General features: G+C 37.8%; 1 protein-coding gene across 5 annotated transcripts in view; it reads left to right on the top strand.

The window, feature by feature from the left end:
• Nucleotides 1-14,488, top strand: part of LOC126378406 (PTB domain-containing adapter protein ced-6) — an 85,035-nt gene extending 70,547 nt beyond the window's left edge. For 4 of the 5 annotated variants that reach the window (XM_050026748.1, XM_050026744.1, XM_050026746.1 and 1 more), the window contains exons 3-12: nt 119-283; nt 2,794-2,919; nt 4,081-4,190; nt 5,902-6,004; nt 6,348-6,516; nt 8,166-8,274; nt 9,351-9,439; nt 10,307-10,396; nt 11,149-11,525; nt 13,122-14,488. In XM_050026748.1, the coding sequence (XP_049882705.1) occupies nt 119-283; nt 2,794-2,919; nt 4,081-4,190; nt 5,902-6,004; nt 6,348-6,516; nt 8,166-8,274; nt 9,351-9,439; nt 10,307-10,396; nt 11,149-11,525; nt 13,122-13,199 (1,416 nt within the window). In that variant the 3' untranslated portion in view covers nt 13,200-14,488. Of the gene's footprint in view, nt 1-118; nt 284-2,793; nt 2,920-4,080; nt 4,191-5,901; nt 6,005-6,347; nt 6,517-8,165; nt 8,275-9,350; nt 9,440-10,306; nt 10,397-11,148; nt 11,526-12,087; nt 12,099-13,121 lie in introns of all 5 variants that reach the window. The other variant, XM_050026745.1, reaches the window with a different exon arrangement.
• The last annotated feature ends 2,231 nt before the right edge of the window (nt 14,489-16,719 follow it).

Raw genomic sequence — 16,719 nt, forward strand, 5'->3', positions numbered from 1 at the left:
TAGTGACACCGTAACGAATACTGAGAGGGATGATTCAGACCATGATTCTGAGTTAATATCTTTGATAGATTTGAATTATTGTTTAAAAAAATTATAACAAACGCCTTCTCCATTCCAGTTCCTAGGATGCACGCAAGTGGAGCAACCTAAAGGCATCGAGGTGGTGAAGGATGCCATCAAGAAGCTGCAGTTCACACAACAGCTGAAGAAGTCTGAAGCGAAGGATGGAGCCAAGTGTAAGAAAGTTGAGATCACCATCTCCGTTGACGGAGTGGCTATTCAGGTGAGACTCCACATTCATTCCCATCTTCTTCTCTAAGCCAATGTATTCTTTTTATAGAGTTGTTTTAGATTTGTTTTTAAAATAGACGTGAGTTCCATAAATTTTATGCTTGTCGATTACCCGTCCTTTCCGTCGTCTTTTTGTTTACACCTCCTATTTTTATTTTAAGTTATGTCATTTTCTTATCCGCCGAAAAGGAAAGGGACGGGTAATCGACAAGCATAAAATTTATGGAACACACGTCAATTTCAAGCACAAATCTAAAACAATCGTCTAAAAATTTTACATTGGCCAATAACCTGATAGAATTATGTTGACAGCACACGTCAAATGGTTTGCATACCAGCGAGATACCTTTTTGATTCGCCCGGGTTATTCATTCACTTACTCATTCTTCCTAAAATTAAGAGCTGTGACTCATCCGTCCCTTTCCTTTTCGGCGCATAAGAAAATGACAGGTATAACTTAAAGTAAAATTAAGAGGTGTCTGCAGGAATCGGGGCCAATGTTTACATACTTATGTCTAAATATACGTTTATGATACTTACAAGGAACTCCGTCGCTCGCGCAGTTCTCGTGCGAAACAGTTATAAACCGGCGCGTGCGCAAATAAAGGTTTACATAAACAAGTTAGCACACGCAGGAAGTCGGTTAGGTGATGACACGCCGCTGCCGCAACTGAGTGGCGTGGTGCGGGTGTTACTACGACCATAGGCATACATACATAAACTCACGCCTATTTCCCACCGGGGTAAACAGAGACTGTGGAATTCCATTTGCTTCGATCCTGCATTCCTAACACACTTTTATTGCTTCCTACACATTCGTAAATCGTTTCTTTCACACACGCCGGTTCAAAATACAACCATTATATAAAAAAAAAATACTACCATGTAGAACGTACGTATAGAGTCACATTGTCACAACAGTCACAAATTTTTAAGACAGTAGTTAAACAGAAACTTTACAAAAAGGTTATTATAAAGTTAGTGATTATTTAGAAGATATGAATGCGTGGAATTAACTGTCTGAGAACTGATATTAAGCAGCTAAATTACTCAATTGTATAACAATATTTTGTTTTTTTTTAAAGAACGTCTAGGGCCCTGTACCGAGATTTTTCTTGCAGCTTCTTTTCCCGGGCTATACAGGTTGTGAGAAGCTGCAGTAGTTTTAGGCGTATGAGACACGTTCGTTATATAAAAATTGACGATTCAAAGTGGAACTATGTTACCTACTGAGTAAAGATATACATATTTGAATTTTGAATTTGAATTTGCAATTGAATTTGAAAACAATGGTCCTGTGGATCACCAGCTTGCTTCTCAAACGAGTAGCGCCGGTTCAAACCCCGACTTGCACTAACAAGTTGGCCCGACTATTATAGACGGCGATACTGCTCACCTATCACGTTGGTCTAACAGAAAGCTCGGTGAGGTGTAGGTACTTAGTTCATATTGCGATGGATGTGCCTCTGACTACCCGAATTGGGATATAGTCTAGATTTTTAAAGCTAGTAATGTATACATATTTGAAATGTGCAAATTAAGCCCATCGATGAATATCGATCATCCCTATTTTATAGTGACTATTTTGTTCACATGTGAAATTACAAGTATTTTCCTATCTATCTGCGCTTGCCACCGTACAAGGCTTCGCGGACACACATTTACGTAAACATATGTCTGCTTATGTACTTAATGTATGTATGAATGTAGTCAGTGAACCGGCAAGTGCCGACAACAGTGTCCGCATGCAGTGACCTTGCGCACGCGCCGGTGTGACGTGAAAGCGATGTTACTCCTACCGACATGCTTTGCACGAATCTCTCTTATAATGCCCTGTTAGTAGATAGTTGTTCCATGAGCCATGTCATGCCTCTGGTGGGTCAATAATAACCCTGACACCAGGGTTGATGGGGTTTGGTAATCCACCACCGCACGCAGCACGCAGACTTACGAAACGAGTTGGAGTTTCACTAACTTGTCTCAAGTTGTCCTAAGTACTTGGGGTTGTCCCAAGTACTTGGGGTTGTCCCAAGTACTTGGGGTTGTGCTAAGTACTTGGGGTTGTCCCAAGTACTTGGGGTTGTACCAAGTACTTGGGTTGCCTCAAGTACTTGGGGTTGTGCTAAGTACTTGGGGTCGTCCTAAGTACTTGGGGTTGTCCCAAGTACTTCAAAATTCAAAAATATTTCTTTTTCAAAATTGACGCTTTTTGAACGTCAAAAATTAAATTACATATTATGTAACTAGCTGTAAAACTACTACCACATCGGAATCTGTAACGCTGAGGGAAACACGTGGCCAGAAAACTTGGTGTGTTCTCCCAAGTGCTTGGGGTTGTCCCAAGTGCTTGGTGTTGTCCTAAGTGCTTGGAGTAGTCCCAAGTACTTGGTGCATTGTCCCAAGTACTTGAGGTTTAAAATCTGTCTTTACTTAAGTATTAAGAATTTCATAATTTATCTTGGACCTACGCAACTATCCAATTCTCAATGCCTTTCTTTCCAGGAGCCGCGATCGAACAACATAATGTACCAGTTCCCGCTCCACCGGATATCCTACTGCGCTGACGACAAAGGCGCCAAGAAATACTTCTCGTTCATCGCTAAAGGTGGCAGCACTGTCAATGGCGGGGTGAGTGTTGCCTGGAGAAAAAAATGCTTTATTATTTTACCAAAACTAGAGACTTTTAGTTCTAGTGTTGTCGAAGTATCGATAGTTATCCTATCGATTGTTGATCTTGAAAATCATTTTTTATTTTTTGACGTGACTTATTGTAGATTTGCCGCAGATGGCATTAACTACTTGGCCGGACAAATGGGGAATTGAAAATCATCGATAGTAAAGATGGATGGACTTTCCAATCGACGTTCCCCAAACACACGATTGTTGTTCACTTTTAACGTGATAATTACCTATTTCTCATTGCTGGGGTACATACTACGAATAAATAATGGTACATACTTATTCAAAAATGTAATGTAATGGCAGAAGCATATACAGGGTGTTAGTGACATCGTAACAAAAACTTTGAGGGATGATTCAGGCCATGATTCTGAGCTGATATCAAGTGGAATTTTCCGTCGCAAAAGTATGGAACGTAAAATAATATAAGCTCTAAAATTTTCATGACTTCTCCGACAGGAAATTCCACTTGATATCGACTCAGAATCATAGTCTGAATCATCCCCTTCAGTATTCGTTACAGTGTCATTAACACCCATACCTACTTTGTATGGCTACTGTATGTACTTGTATGGGGTGTAAGTGACATCGTAATGAATACTGAGAGGGATGATTCAGCTGATTATTCTGAGTTAATATCAAGTGGAATTTTCCATCGCAAAGGTATAGAATTGAAAATAATTAAAAAAACTAAAAAGATGACATGAATTTTGAATCATCCCTCTGAGTATTTGTTACGATGTCACTAACACCCTGTATAAACTATTTTTTTCTTGATATTTGGATCATATTATGTGTAGAATGATGTTGCTGTCTATATCGATTCTAATTATTTTGATCAGAATAATCATCATCATCATCGTCACTTTAAGAGCCACGCTCTTGTTGGTGCAGCATTTTCCATGCTACTTTTTTTTAGGGAAAAATAGGGCAGTGGTTTCCCTCTTGTCTTCCGCCCGGCAGTACTCTGTCTGACGCAAGTGGGATGGCGCCCAGAGTAGTCTATTACAAAGCCATCCAAAGACTCCTGTCCTCCGCCTCTGAATAGTACTGACAGTCATCAGAATAATAATGGGTGGTAAAATGATCTCCATAAATGTGTGATTCCAGATGAATGGACACGAGACACCAGAGAAGCACGAGTGTTTCGTGTTCATATCCACCAAGCTAGCGTCCGAAATCACGCTCACCATCGGTCAGGCGTTCGACTTGGCCTACAGGTTGGTACATTTTTTTAAAGAACGTCTAGGGCCCTGTGCCGTTTTCTTGCAGCTTCTTTTCCCCGGCTATACAGGTTGTGAGAAGCTGCAGTAGTTTTAGGCGGATGAGACGTTCGTTTGTAACAATTGACGATTCAAAGTGTAACTATGTTACCTATTGTATAAAGATAATTTTGAATTTGAATTACGTTAATTATTGTACTATAGCTAACACACACACAACAACGCACCACCAACACAGTGTAACAGCTCCACCAACCTATGCTCCATACCCCCAGGTTGATTGAGGGGAGGCCTATGCCCAGCAGTGGGATATATAGGCTGTTTATGTTGTAATTGTCAGAAGCAATAAAAATTTTTTTGACGTGGCTCATTGTAGGTTTACCGTAGATGGCATTAACTACTTGGTCGGGACAAATGGGGAGCGCTGAGTACAAAATTTAAGATAACAACCTGCGAAAACGGGATACTAGCATTATCCCTGAGATGATGATGACGAATTCCTAACACCTATGGATTGTCATCTCTGATAATACATCTTTATTATTATTATTATATATACTATCGTTAATATTAATATTTTTCAAGGAAAACTATCGATACTCCGCCTGTCGATAGTTCGGCAACACTATTGCATATTATAACTAAAACAATAAAAAAAAATAGTGATGTGCATTTATGCATTTTTACCGGTTTTTTATTACTGAAAACCGGTTGTACTTCATTAAATATTTTTTATCAAATTTTTTTATAATTATTATTAATTACCGATAGGTTTGTGCAAAATGGAGGAAGTATGGGCTTAGCTAGCACCTAGCAGTGGCATGATGCTGGCTGGTTGATCATGATGATGGATATTTTAAACGTGGTTGACTGTACGCTTCTGTTCCCCGGCTATACAAGCTTATGCTTGTTTCAAGTTTTAATACTTTTTATTGGCTTAGTTTTTCAAATCAAATCAAATCAAATCAAAATCTTTATTTGTGAATACAGGTATACAAAAGGTGTTACATAAAGTTATTACAATCTCTGTATTCAGCCTGTTAGTAGGCATACAAATAGTGGCTTATTATTTAAGTACTTACTATTAAATTCAACAATTTATACAATAGGATTTTAAGCAGAGATGTCAATTTAAAGCTAAAGATACAAGTATATTATATAAGACTATTATCCGTTAGGTATTCATGGATGTTATAATAGGCTTTATTTTTAAGTATGATATTTTTGCTATAGTTGTTAAGAGCTGTTGTTGTCCCAAATATTTAAATAAATACAGGTGTTCACGCCAACGTGAACGCACCATAATATTGAAAAACGGCAACCCCGATAACGTTCCGGTCCCGGTCCCGGTCTTCTTTTCAATTCGCTCTCTCTACCTATCTCCGCGTCACGCACGTAACGACCAACTAACTAAAACAACGTAACAATCGCGTACACGCACAAAAATGTAAGGAAACAATCCAGTAATAAAAAATCCCCCTCAAGACGAAGGTTTCATTGAAGCAATCCTATCTGCTAAACATCTACAACAAACAATAACCCCACGCCGGAGCTACTGCAGCGCCGACAACAGGTTATGTGAAGATGCAATACTTTTAGGCGGTTGAGACGTTCGTTATATAAAAAATTACTATTCAAAGTGTTACTATGTAGTAGCTATTGAAAAAAGATATTTTATAATTTGAACATGGTTCGTTGTATGTTTCAGGCGGTTCTTGAACGACAATGGTAAATACATTGAGATGCAGAAGCTGTCCCTACAGAATAAGAAGCTGGAGCTACAGATGAATGCGTACAAAAATCGCTTACAGGTAATAACATAACTAGCCTATACAAGGTGTTAGCGATTGTTTTTTTGACGTAACTTATTGTAGGTTTAACAACTTACTGTCATTAACTACTTGGCCGGAAACACATACTTGGAACACATAATAACGAGTTCTTACCGCGTTTAAAATAGGGATATGAGACTCCCGATATCCATCCCGTGATCATGGCACTTGCAACAGTGTCGAAATATCGGGAGTCTCATATCTCTATTTTAAACGCGGCAAGAACCCGTTATTATGTGTTTTAATTATACCTGGTTTTCTTATGCCGCGGTGTAAGCTAAGTTTGTACTGAAATAAATTGTTCTTATTCTTCAATTTACAGGAGCTATCAAAAATAACGTACAAGGACGACCTCTCAGCGTACCTAGCCCGCAATAGCCTCAGCGACATTGCGGAGTTCAAGGCGCCGGCCGAGTTGGAGAAACAAATTGCGTCCCTCACCCTAGCTAACGGGTTCAGTGCTATGAACGGGAATAACACGCCTGAAATCGGTAAGTTGAGCAGATTAAAAAATAGTTAAAACACATAATAACGGGTTCTTACCACGTTTAAATCAGGGATATGAGACTCTCGATTTCGACACTGTTGCAAGTGCCATGATCACGGGATGAATGTGATGACTGTGACCTGATTTAAACGCGGTAAGAACCCGTTTTTATGTGTTTCAATTATGATAATAACCGCGTAAACCTAAAATAATGTATAAAAAACAGTTTTTTATTTCTGTAAAACCTTTTACAATAGGCTTGTTTCCAACTAGTCAAATTAATTACGTAATAATTATGGAATTTGTATAAAAAGCAACGTGTGGCATCATAGAAAAACGTGACAAAATGTAGCACTTATTACTAGGTACATTACATACATATTTCTTTATTAAAATTCATAAATACAACTCATTTAATAATAACTTATTTATATATTCAACTAAAAGAAAAAAGAAAACGTTTTTTTCACCTTACAAAACTTAGTCTTTATTTGGTAATCAGAATTTCATAAGTTAACTACCCTGAAAGTAATCAAATACTTATATTGGGAATGCCTTGCCCGGAGATGGCGATAGATTAATTTTTTTATCAATGTGTTTTCTCTTGATTAATAATAATTTGTAAAAAAAGACGTAAATTACATACATTAAATAATCTATATTTCAATTCTATTTTACATAGATAGCGGTCAAACACAAAAGTCTTTTACATCGCTGTAGTCGCGTAAAAAAACAAAAATTACATAAAATCTTGTTCTAAAACCGGTTTTTGGATACACAGGTACCAACTTTACGTTTATTAAAAAAAAACTTTTTCAACCACGTCAAAAAAAATGTCACCTTGTCAAAATTTTTGTCTGTCGCGTGTTAATTCATATGTGCTTATATGTTTTGCCCTGTGTTTTTTAGGCTCGATAATAATTTATTATTACCGTCAACCTGCGCCATCTAACTGCAGTGTAATGAAAACTTTAAACTTTGAATTTTGAGTTGAATTTTTGTCTGAAGCCTGAATTACTGACTTATTTATTGCCATTCAGGTTATAAGTAATACACAGGACCTTTTAATATATCGCGGAGCTCCGTGTGTCGTAAAGGTGGCAGACGAGTGGAGTGCAAAGTTGAAGTATAAACTATTTGCTCATACTTGTATGGCGCGCGTTTCGCGCTCACTTGGCCCTTCCAACCTGTTCCTTTTATTCCATGGTTGAAGCCCTCGATATAATTAGGTCGAAGCCTATTAATCGACCATCGCTATAACCTTCGGCTGAAAGCGCTAAAATTTTTGATCCAAATTGGCTAATTACCCAGCTGCGGCGAAGCAAAAAGTAGAGTTCTGTGTTTGACCGCTATGTATCTATATACGTCTGTTCCCTCCTAACTTCCAAACTACTTATGACAATTTAATAAATGAGGTGTCACTAGAAGCGTCTTGAGTATCCGGTGGTTATAAGCTATGTGACCTCATGCTAAATTCAACGTGGCACCCTCTAGAGGACATAAATCGATGACGAAAAAATAATTCAAAGGTATTTGTATTGGTTATTAAATGATGTGCTTGTTATTACTCCATAATTACTTTTTTAATTGATAACGTAACTGCTCAGAAATGTTCCTGGTAGCTTTTATTAATTACCAACAAAATATTTCCAGCGACAGATGCGCTTTCCAACAACTCAACGGATACGTTCAACTCTAGCAACGACAACAATCTGCTGCTCTCCACGCCGCCTCCCATACACAACGGGAAGACCAGCGGAAAGTAAGTTTCTTTAAGTTGTTTACTTGTGGCTCAAAAATGACGCAACGACAACCGTACCGCGGGGGGCGGGTCATACTGTCATACCTGGCCTTTATTGCTGTGTATAAAGGTATACTTAGATCGGCGCGTGCCTTTTGTCATTTACCAGTATCTCAACTTATTTACGAAACGGCGTAAGTAGCTAAGCACAGAAAAATGGCGACATAAAATCAATAACATTAAAGTGTTTTTTTTTTTTAATTTTAGTGTACTATTTTTGCTACTGTAAGTGTTTTTTTTTCGTCTGTAATCGACTACAGCAAGTATGAATAAATTGCTTCCACACATAATAGTTTGTACATTGTCAATACGTCACCGACGCCGACCGTCTACATTGAGTGTGCGCGGATAAAGGGCAATTTACTAAGCAGGTTGCTTCTATGCTGTTCTGGGAGCATATAAAAAACATAGAACACGTTCAGCTGCTTCTCTTCCCGGGCATGTCGTAAAAACCGACAGAGGGATTGTGTCCTCTAACATGATGGACTAATGTTATGGGCGATAGGCTGATCCCTTATCACCATAAGGTTCATCATATCCATCTTTGGACTTCGTATCAACAGTGGCTGCAAGTTGTCTTTGATTACTTGTGGCTCTGCCCACCCCATTAGGGATTACGGGCGTGAGTTTATGTATGTGTATGTATGTGTACTAAGCAGGTTGGTGCGGCCCCGTGGCACTGCCAGCAATTGTGGTTGCCGCCGTCGCTCCACGTAGTTCGGCACACAAACAAAGCTTGTGCTAGTAGCAATAATCCGAATTCAAAAGTTCACCTCGGAAAACCCTAAACAAATATATATAATAATATAGTCCTCCTTGTCGTATCCGACAACGGCGACCTCAGTCTCTTCTCTCGTGCGCTCGAATGTGACTGGCAAAGCCAAACTTTGTTCTGAAAACTCGGTCACATTGGAGGCAGAATAGCTGTCCATCCGAGTTAAAGGTGTAGCTATAGGTGGGTTTGGGACGATCCTTGCGTTTTTGGCGTACAAACAAATATATAGCCATTGATATGAATAATGATGTTATGCTTGCAGCAAACTCCTGGGCGACATCTCCTCTAGCAAGAATCCCGTCGTAGGAACCAAGCTCGAAGGACTCCTACTCAATTCCGACTCGGACAGTGGTGTGTATTCATTATCTTCGTTTTTTTTTTCACTTATTGTAGGTTGACTGGGGATTACAATCCTGCCTCCGGTTTTTCAGAAAAGAAAATATACAGTTCGGGGAATCTTTTCACGGTTAAGAATCGGGTATTCATTTTGTAAGGACACTTTTAGTTTGGGCAAAGGTCAAATTGCAATATCGCTTTATAGATGAATCTATCTAAATATATAAAAGGAGAAACTGACTGACTGACATATCAACGCACAGTCTAAACGGCTAAACGTAGGCACTTGAAATTTGGAAGGGACGTAGCTTAGGTAGCGTAGAGGTGCACTAAGAAAGGAATTCCTGGAATTCCCACGGGAACGGGAATTAGCGGGAAAATCCTTTTGCATGAAAAATCTAAACCGCTTAAGTTAGACGCTTGAAATTTGATATGCACTCCCACACACACAAAGATCTCTCTTTTATAACACGCCACGCGGACGAAGTCGCGGGCAAAAGCTAGTGTTTTAATATTGCGTTTTCAGCCCCCTAGGCCTGAGGGTGACCTGGACGCGAACCTCGGCTCAGTGCCTCGTCTGAGAGGTTTATATTTATAAAAAATAATCGACTTTAGTGGACTGATGGCGATAAGAGAATGAGAAGCGCTGAATGAGAGAAATATCACGTATTTTTTCTGTGCATTATACCTCTAATTTATTGTAATTTGCACCAATGACATTCACTAAAACAGTCTGCTCGACCATTATAGACGGCGATACGGCTCACCTAACCCGTTGGTCTAACAGACAGGTTAAGTGTGGGTACTTAGTTGATCTTGCGATGGATGTACTGACTACCCCAATTGGGATATAGTCGTGAGGTTATGTTTATTGTATTGCAGACTTCGACCCGCGTGCGTACGAGTCGGAGCCCGTATCACGCTACGCCGCGCCGGGGGTCGACAGCGCCGTCACACCCACACCGCCGCTTTGTAAGTAACACCATAACACGTAATTCAGTAGGCAACATAGTTACACTTAAAACGACCTCCATGGTCCAGTGGTTGAGCGTTGGGCTCACGATCCAGTGGTTCTGGGTTCGATTTCCGGTGGGGACATACACAAAAATTACTTTGCAGTCCCTAGTTTGGTTAGGACATTACAGGCCGATCACCTGATTGTTCGAAAGTAAGATGATCCGTGCTTCGGAAGGCACGTTAAGCCGTTGGTCCTGGGTACTACTTACTGATGTAAGTAAGTAGTCGTTACATGAGCTATATCAGGGGCCGTTGGCAGCTCAATAGTAACTCTGACACCAGGGTAGACGAGGCTGGTAATCCACCTCACAACCCACACGAGAGAAGAAGACAGAATAGAATCGTCATTTTTTACATAACGAATGTCTCATCCGCCTAAAACTACTGCAGCTCACAACCTGTATAGCCGGGGAAAAGAAGCTGCAAGAAAAGGCTCGGCACAAGGCCCTCGGTCATAGGATGGGTGGGAACCTAAAAAAATTTTTCATCTCGAGCTCCTCCGTGCTTCGGAAGGCACGGTAATCCGTTGGTCCCGGCTGCATTAGCAGTCGTTAATAACCACCAATCCGCACTGGGCCCGCGTGATGGTTTAAGGCCCGATCTCCCTATCCATCCATAGGGAAGGCCCGTGCCCCAGCAGTGGGGACGTTAATGGGCTGGTGATGATGATACAGTAGAAAATTGAACCACAAAGTTTTTCGTTACAGTGGCGCCGCCCCCGAAAGCGTCAAAACGCAGCACCGCGCAGCACCAGGCCCCCCAACCCTCGCCCCTCAACGGCAGCGACCTGTTCGGCTCCACCCCCTTCTCCATCCCCACCCAACCGCAACCCAACCCAGCGTTCCCCCAAAAACCGAACTACGACATAACCGATTTCAACCTCCAAACATCGGTTTTTAACAACACTAGCTTCACAAACGGTCTCAGCGGTTACGACCCGTTCGACACACAGAAAAGTGGCAACATTTTTGGTAACGGCTTCGGGAACACTTTCAATGGTTTCGGCAATCTCAGCGAGAAGCAAACGGTCGAGCTAGACAGCAGCTTTAACGGGTTTCTAGAAAAAAGTATTTCGGAGATGAAGGTACGTTGATTTCTTTACATTTTATATTTATAGTTGGAGACTTCTTCTGCAGAGTGTGTGGTAGAATTTGCCGCTCTAGGATTGGGTTGCACAGCCATGAAAAAAGACACCCTCCGTGGTCTAGTTGTTAGAGCGTTAGGCTCACGATCTGGAGGTCCGGGTTCGATTCCCGATGAGGACATTGTCGAAATCACTTTATGGGACTGTCCTTTGCTTGGTAAAGACTCCAGGTGTAATTGTGCGTTGAAAGAGAGAAAGCAGCGGAGCTTACAGGTTGCATTCAGAGATATGAACAAGTTACTGTTAAATTGGCAGCTGCGGTTAAGTTCCATGTAATAGGGGACGAGCCTATTGTGGTTATAGAGCAAATCCTGGAAACCACGTTATATCAATTATCTATGATCCAAAATTCCAAACATAAATTCAAACTCATAAAGTCAAATCTAGAGGTAGGTACCTACTTGATTTAAGAAGCTTATAATGCTCTATATTACAATACAACGCAGAAATAATACGAGGAATTAAATGACGCAAATAATGACAGTAATTTAATTTTCTACAGCTTGACGATTGGTAAGTTTGAGTGTTTGCGGGTTTTTAACAAAAAGTTTGTGCTCATTTTGTAAAAAGATTTTAACAACGATTCTTTGTTAACCGTTTGACATAATATAACAAAAACTCACGAATAGATTCCCTATTAACTATATATTGTGAAAAACTAAATAGCCGTGTTGAACTTAGCTGTTATTAGAGGTATTTACTGCAAGACTCCGATGAGGTCATTCTGCGCTTTTCGCTATATATCTACAAGGGTGGATTCAGCCTCTCAAATATAATCCCTTCAGATGACACTCAGGCCTGTTATTTTATTTTTTTTACTGGGTGAGAGCCCTCAGCGCTCCCCGTTTGTTCAGTCAAGTAGGTACTTAATGCCAACGTGTCAAATCTACTATAAGACTTGTCAATAAAAAGGGAAGACTGGTAACCAACTCTGTTGTGTTAACATTTTGTACTTGTTTTGAAAGTTTTAACGTAAAATGGTATGTAATTTGACGTTCCAAAAAATATTTGAAATAATATTTAAAAAGATTATAATTATGGTCCCGATTCCATCACACACCTCCTAATTGTATTTTAAGTTATACCCGTCATTTTCTTATCCGCCTAAAAGGAAAGGGACGAATGATTGTCAACTGTTAATTTTTAAAAGAAATTAATAACCCGGGCGAATGAAACGGCATTTCGCTGATATGTAACCCGTTTGACGTGTGTTGTCTACTTAATTCTGTCGGGTTATTGGCCAATATAAAATTTTGGTACGGCATTTTAAATTGCTGCCTTTAATTGACGTATGTTTCACAAATTTTATGCCTGTCGATTACCCGTCCCTTTCCTTTTCGGCGGATAAGAAAATGACAGATATAACTTAAGTAAAATTAGATGGTGTCTACTGGAAATATATAGACACTTTAAATTAAAAAAAGGAAGAGGTTATTATTATTTTATAATATAATAAATAAATTGATATAATTATGTCTCGCCATCAAATCAAATAATCACCTTTATTTATTAAATGTGTCTCTCTTTTGTCTACAGGATGGATTCAGCAGGGGTATCACATTTGGAAACGATGATTTTTCAATAGACAACCTTGATCCCCTCAAGAAAAACTAATTATCCTCCCCATAAACTAAATAATAGATAAAATTTTAGCTAATAATGATGAAAGCTTCGTACCAATCCATACAACTGGAAATGAATGCAATAAAATTATATTTTTTCGAGAAAATATACATTTTGAATTATTGTTCTTTTACATTTAGGCGTTGTGTGGATTTTAGCGACGATTTTTACTCTTTTCGAAAGTTGTGTGTTGTCATATATCTGGTTAAAAACATAACATAGCTCACGAGTCACGTCTATATCGCAATGAGGTAGTCAGACGTACATCCATCACAAAATGAACTTTTTACCCACGCCTCATTGAACTTTTTGTTAGACCCACGTGATAGGTGGGAGCCGTATCGCCGTGAAAATTGCACTTACGATAAATTAATAAATAAGTCGGTGGCAAAAATAGTAAGTTTTAGAAATATTTATATAATTTTTAATTTTTTTTAATAGTTCTTATTTGGGAATCTCAATTTTTAAACCAGAAATATGACAAAACATTCCTGTTTTTACATTAATAATAAGCAAATTGTATGGTGATAATATTTAAGATAATATTATTGTATTCTACGCGCATTATGTATACTGTTCGCTCAATGTCATTCTATAAGTGCCTTATATACAGTAATCACATAATAAAAAAAAAAACAATATTTTTATATGAAAAAAAAAAAACAATTTTATTATATTCTAATTTAAATTTTAGTGCATGTTTCACCGGTAGATTTTTAAGACAAAAATGTATTTTGGTAGAACTTGTGACAACATTATTTAATTTCGAATAAAATCTCTAACCTAGCTTAAGGGACCAAAATTTTACCAGTTCAAAAATCAAATTTGAAGATCGCCTCAAACGTATTCTGTGATAATTCTTCTCAATGAGGGTCTTCAAATTATTAATTTTTATTGTATTTTTAAATTTTAAAAAAATCGTCCAATCGACTGAAATGTACGAATAACGCATAAAAAATCAATTGTAACGTTAAAAACTTGAGGTAGTGCTAACATAAGGTTATATATACAACTTTTTTAGAGTATTCGGATGACATTGTAGCCAAGTTTGAAGCATTCCAAGATTTTTTTAAAAATTAACTTTTATTATTCCTTATAAATAAATGATTGTATTTTAGAAGTGTATAGTATAGTAGTAGTAGCGTCGTTCGTAATAATCTGTTGTACCGATATGTCGTTAGAGGAATTATGTTTAGTATTGTATTGTATACATAATTTTACTATAAGGCCAAAAAATATACATAATTGTGTATTTTCAATAATAAAATTTATGTTTATAATGTGTTGTTTTGATCAATAATCGTATAGGGTGAGAGCCCTCAGCGCTCCCCATTTGTCCGGCCAAGTAGTTAATGCCATCTGCGGCAAATCTACAATAAGTCACGTCAAAAAAAACAATAATCAATAAATCTAATAAATATTATAAATCGTTTTGTCCCGCACAAATAAAAAAAAAACATTTTTTTTTTCATATAAACATTTTTATAACATTTGAACATTAAAAAAGGAAACTCAGTTCTCTGTATGTGTGTGTAATGTGGTTATTACTGCTACTGCTATGAACTGCTTATTAAAAAAAACTTAAAGGAATCGCTAGTATGGAAGTAAATAAGTACTAACTTAGTGTTCATCACTAGCTCGCTAGTAACCCTTTTTTTCTTTTGTGATCAATAACCCATATTTTTTAGAAACATGCGTATGCATTAGGCTGTATGCCTATGTTCCTTTGCCTGCTCCTCAGGGAAAATTAACCAATAAAACGTCATGCATTACTTGGTCATTGGACGGCTTTTCGGCGGGAAACGGGAACGGGACAGTTGCTTTCTTCATTGAGTAATCTAAATAATTAATACGAAGTGGTGTTTTGTGGTTACTGATCGCATTAAGTTAGTCGGAAGACATTTGCGAGTGTTATTACATTGGAGTATTCAAGGAACAAAGTGTATCTGCCTATTTTCGCTTCGTGCCGGGAAGCCGCTTCATAACTCAAAAGTTTATGCGGACTTTTGAGTTAATTCGTTTGGGGTTCGGAGTAGGAGTCTACTCCGAGGGTGGGGGCTTAGGTTTCATCATCATCACCTTTCCTCATTTCATTAATCATCAAGAAAAAAATACGTAAGACATGGCTGTATGGGCATAGTTCCCTTTGCCTTACCCTTCGGGGAAAATCAAAACAAAAAAAAAAGCATTAGGTACTTCATCATTGGCCCCGATTCCTGCAGACACCTAATTTTATTGTAAGTTATACCCGTCATTTTCTTATCCACCGAAAAAGAAGGGAACGAGTGATTGACAACTGTTCATTTTAGTAAGCAATCCGTTTTACATGTGGCGTGAACTTAATTCTGTCAGGTTATTGACCAATATACAAGTTTGGAAAGGTTTTTAAATGTTTTGCCTAAAATTGATGTATGTTCCATAAATTTTATGCCCGTCGTTTACCTGTCCCTTTTTCTTTTCGGCGGATAAGAAAATAACAGGTATATCTTTAAATAAACTTAGATGGTCTGCACCGGAATCAGCATGAATATTTTCCGATTTATTTTTACGACGTCTAAAAACCGTAAACGACGGATGAGTTCCCTCGTAAGAACCGGTAACAGACAATAATCATCATCACATCACTACAACTGTCAATAATTTGTTGTTGACGCGAGTCGCAGCTGTAATTCGTGGATTTTCTCCCGAAAAACACAATTAATTGTGAAATTATGCTCTCTTTTATGATCTGAAGGGTTTAACACCTGAACCGTCACAGTATTAACTAGCAATTTATCAGTATTATATAAAAATGGTGGATCTAAGTGGTGGACAAGACGGCCCGTTAGAACATGCATTTTCTAATTCAGTATTTATTGTTCCTGGAATCGTGGTCATCAGTTTATCAGGTAATAAACCTTTATTAAACCTTCTTTTATAATTTACATTATTTATTTTGCAAGTGCGAAGCAGTTTTTGTGAATATTTCTAAGATTTTTAATGACTTAAAGTTTGGTCGCAAAAAAGTAGTTTTTCGGAAAAAGACGATTTATTATGTTAAATTTGTTAAAATAATCCAGATTTTTTCAATGTTATGTTGAGATAGTCATCTTACGTGAAATAAGATATTAGTGTAAAAATGTAGGAAGTAAAAACATATTTTTATAATAAAGAAATAATAATTAATAAATTATTTGATATAAACTCGGTACACATATTTTAACTTCTCAATAATTTCATTTTGTGTATCATTCACTTTTATATTGTAGTTTTGAAAACTTATTATGTGTACATAATTGCTTATAATTATTACAAATTTTAAAAGTTATATAAACAATAAAATAATTATATAAACTTATTAATTATAATGAAACATAACTGTGTACTGAAAACTTATGTAAAGAGAATAAGAAAACATAAAATACAATTACAATTTATTCAGTAGGCAACACAGTTACACTTCAAATCATCATTTTTACATAACAAAAGTCGCATCCGCCTAAAACTACTGCAGCTTCTCACAACCTGTATA

The sequence above is a fragment of the Pectinophora gossypiella genome, chromosome 26, assembly GCF_024362695.1.
Source record: "Pectinophora gossypiella chromosome 26, ilPecGoss1.1, whole genome shotgun sequence".
Taxonomy (NCBI): Eukaryota; Metazoa; Arthropoda; class Insecta; order Lepidoptera; family Gelechiidae; genus Pectinophora; species Pectinophora gossypiella.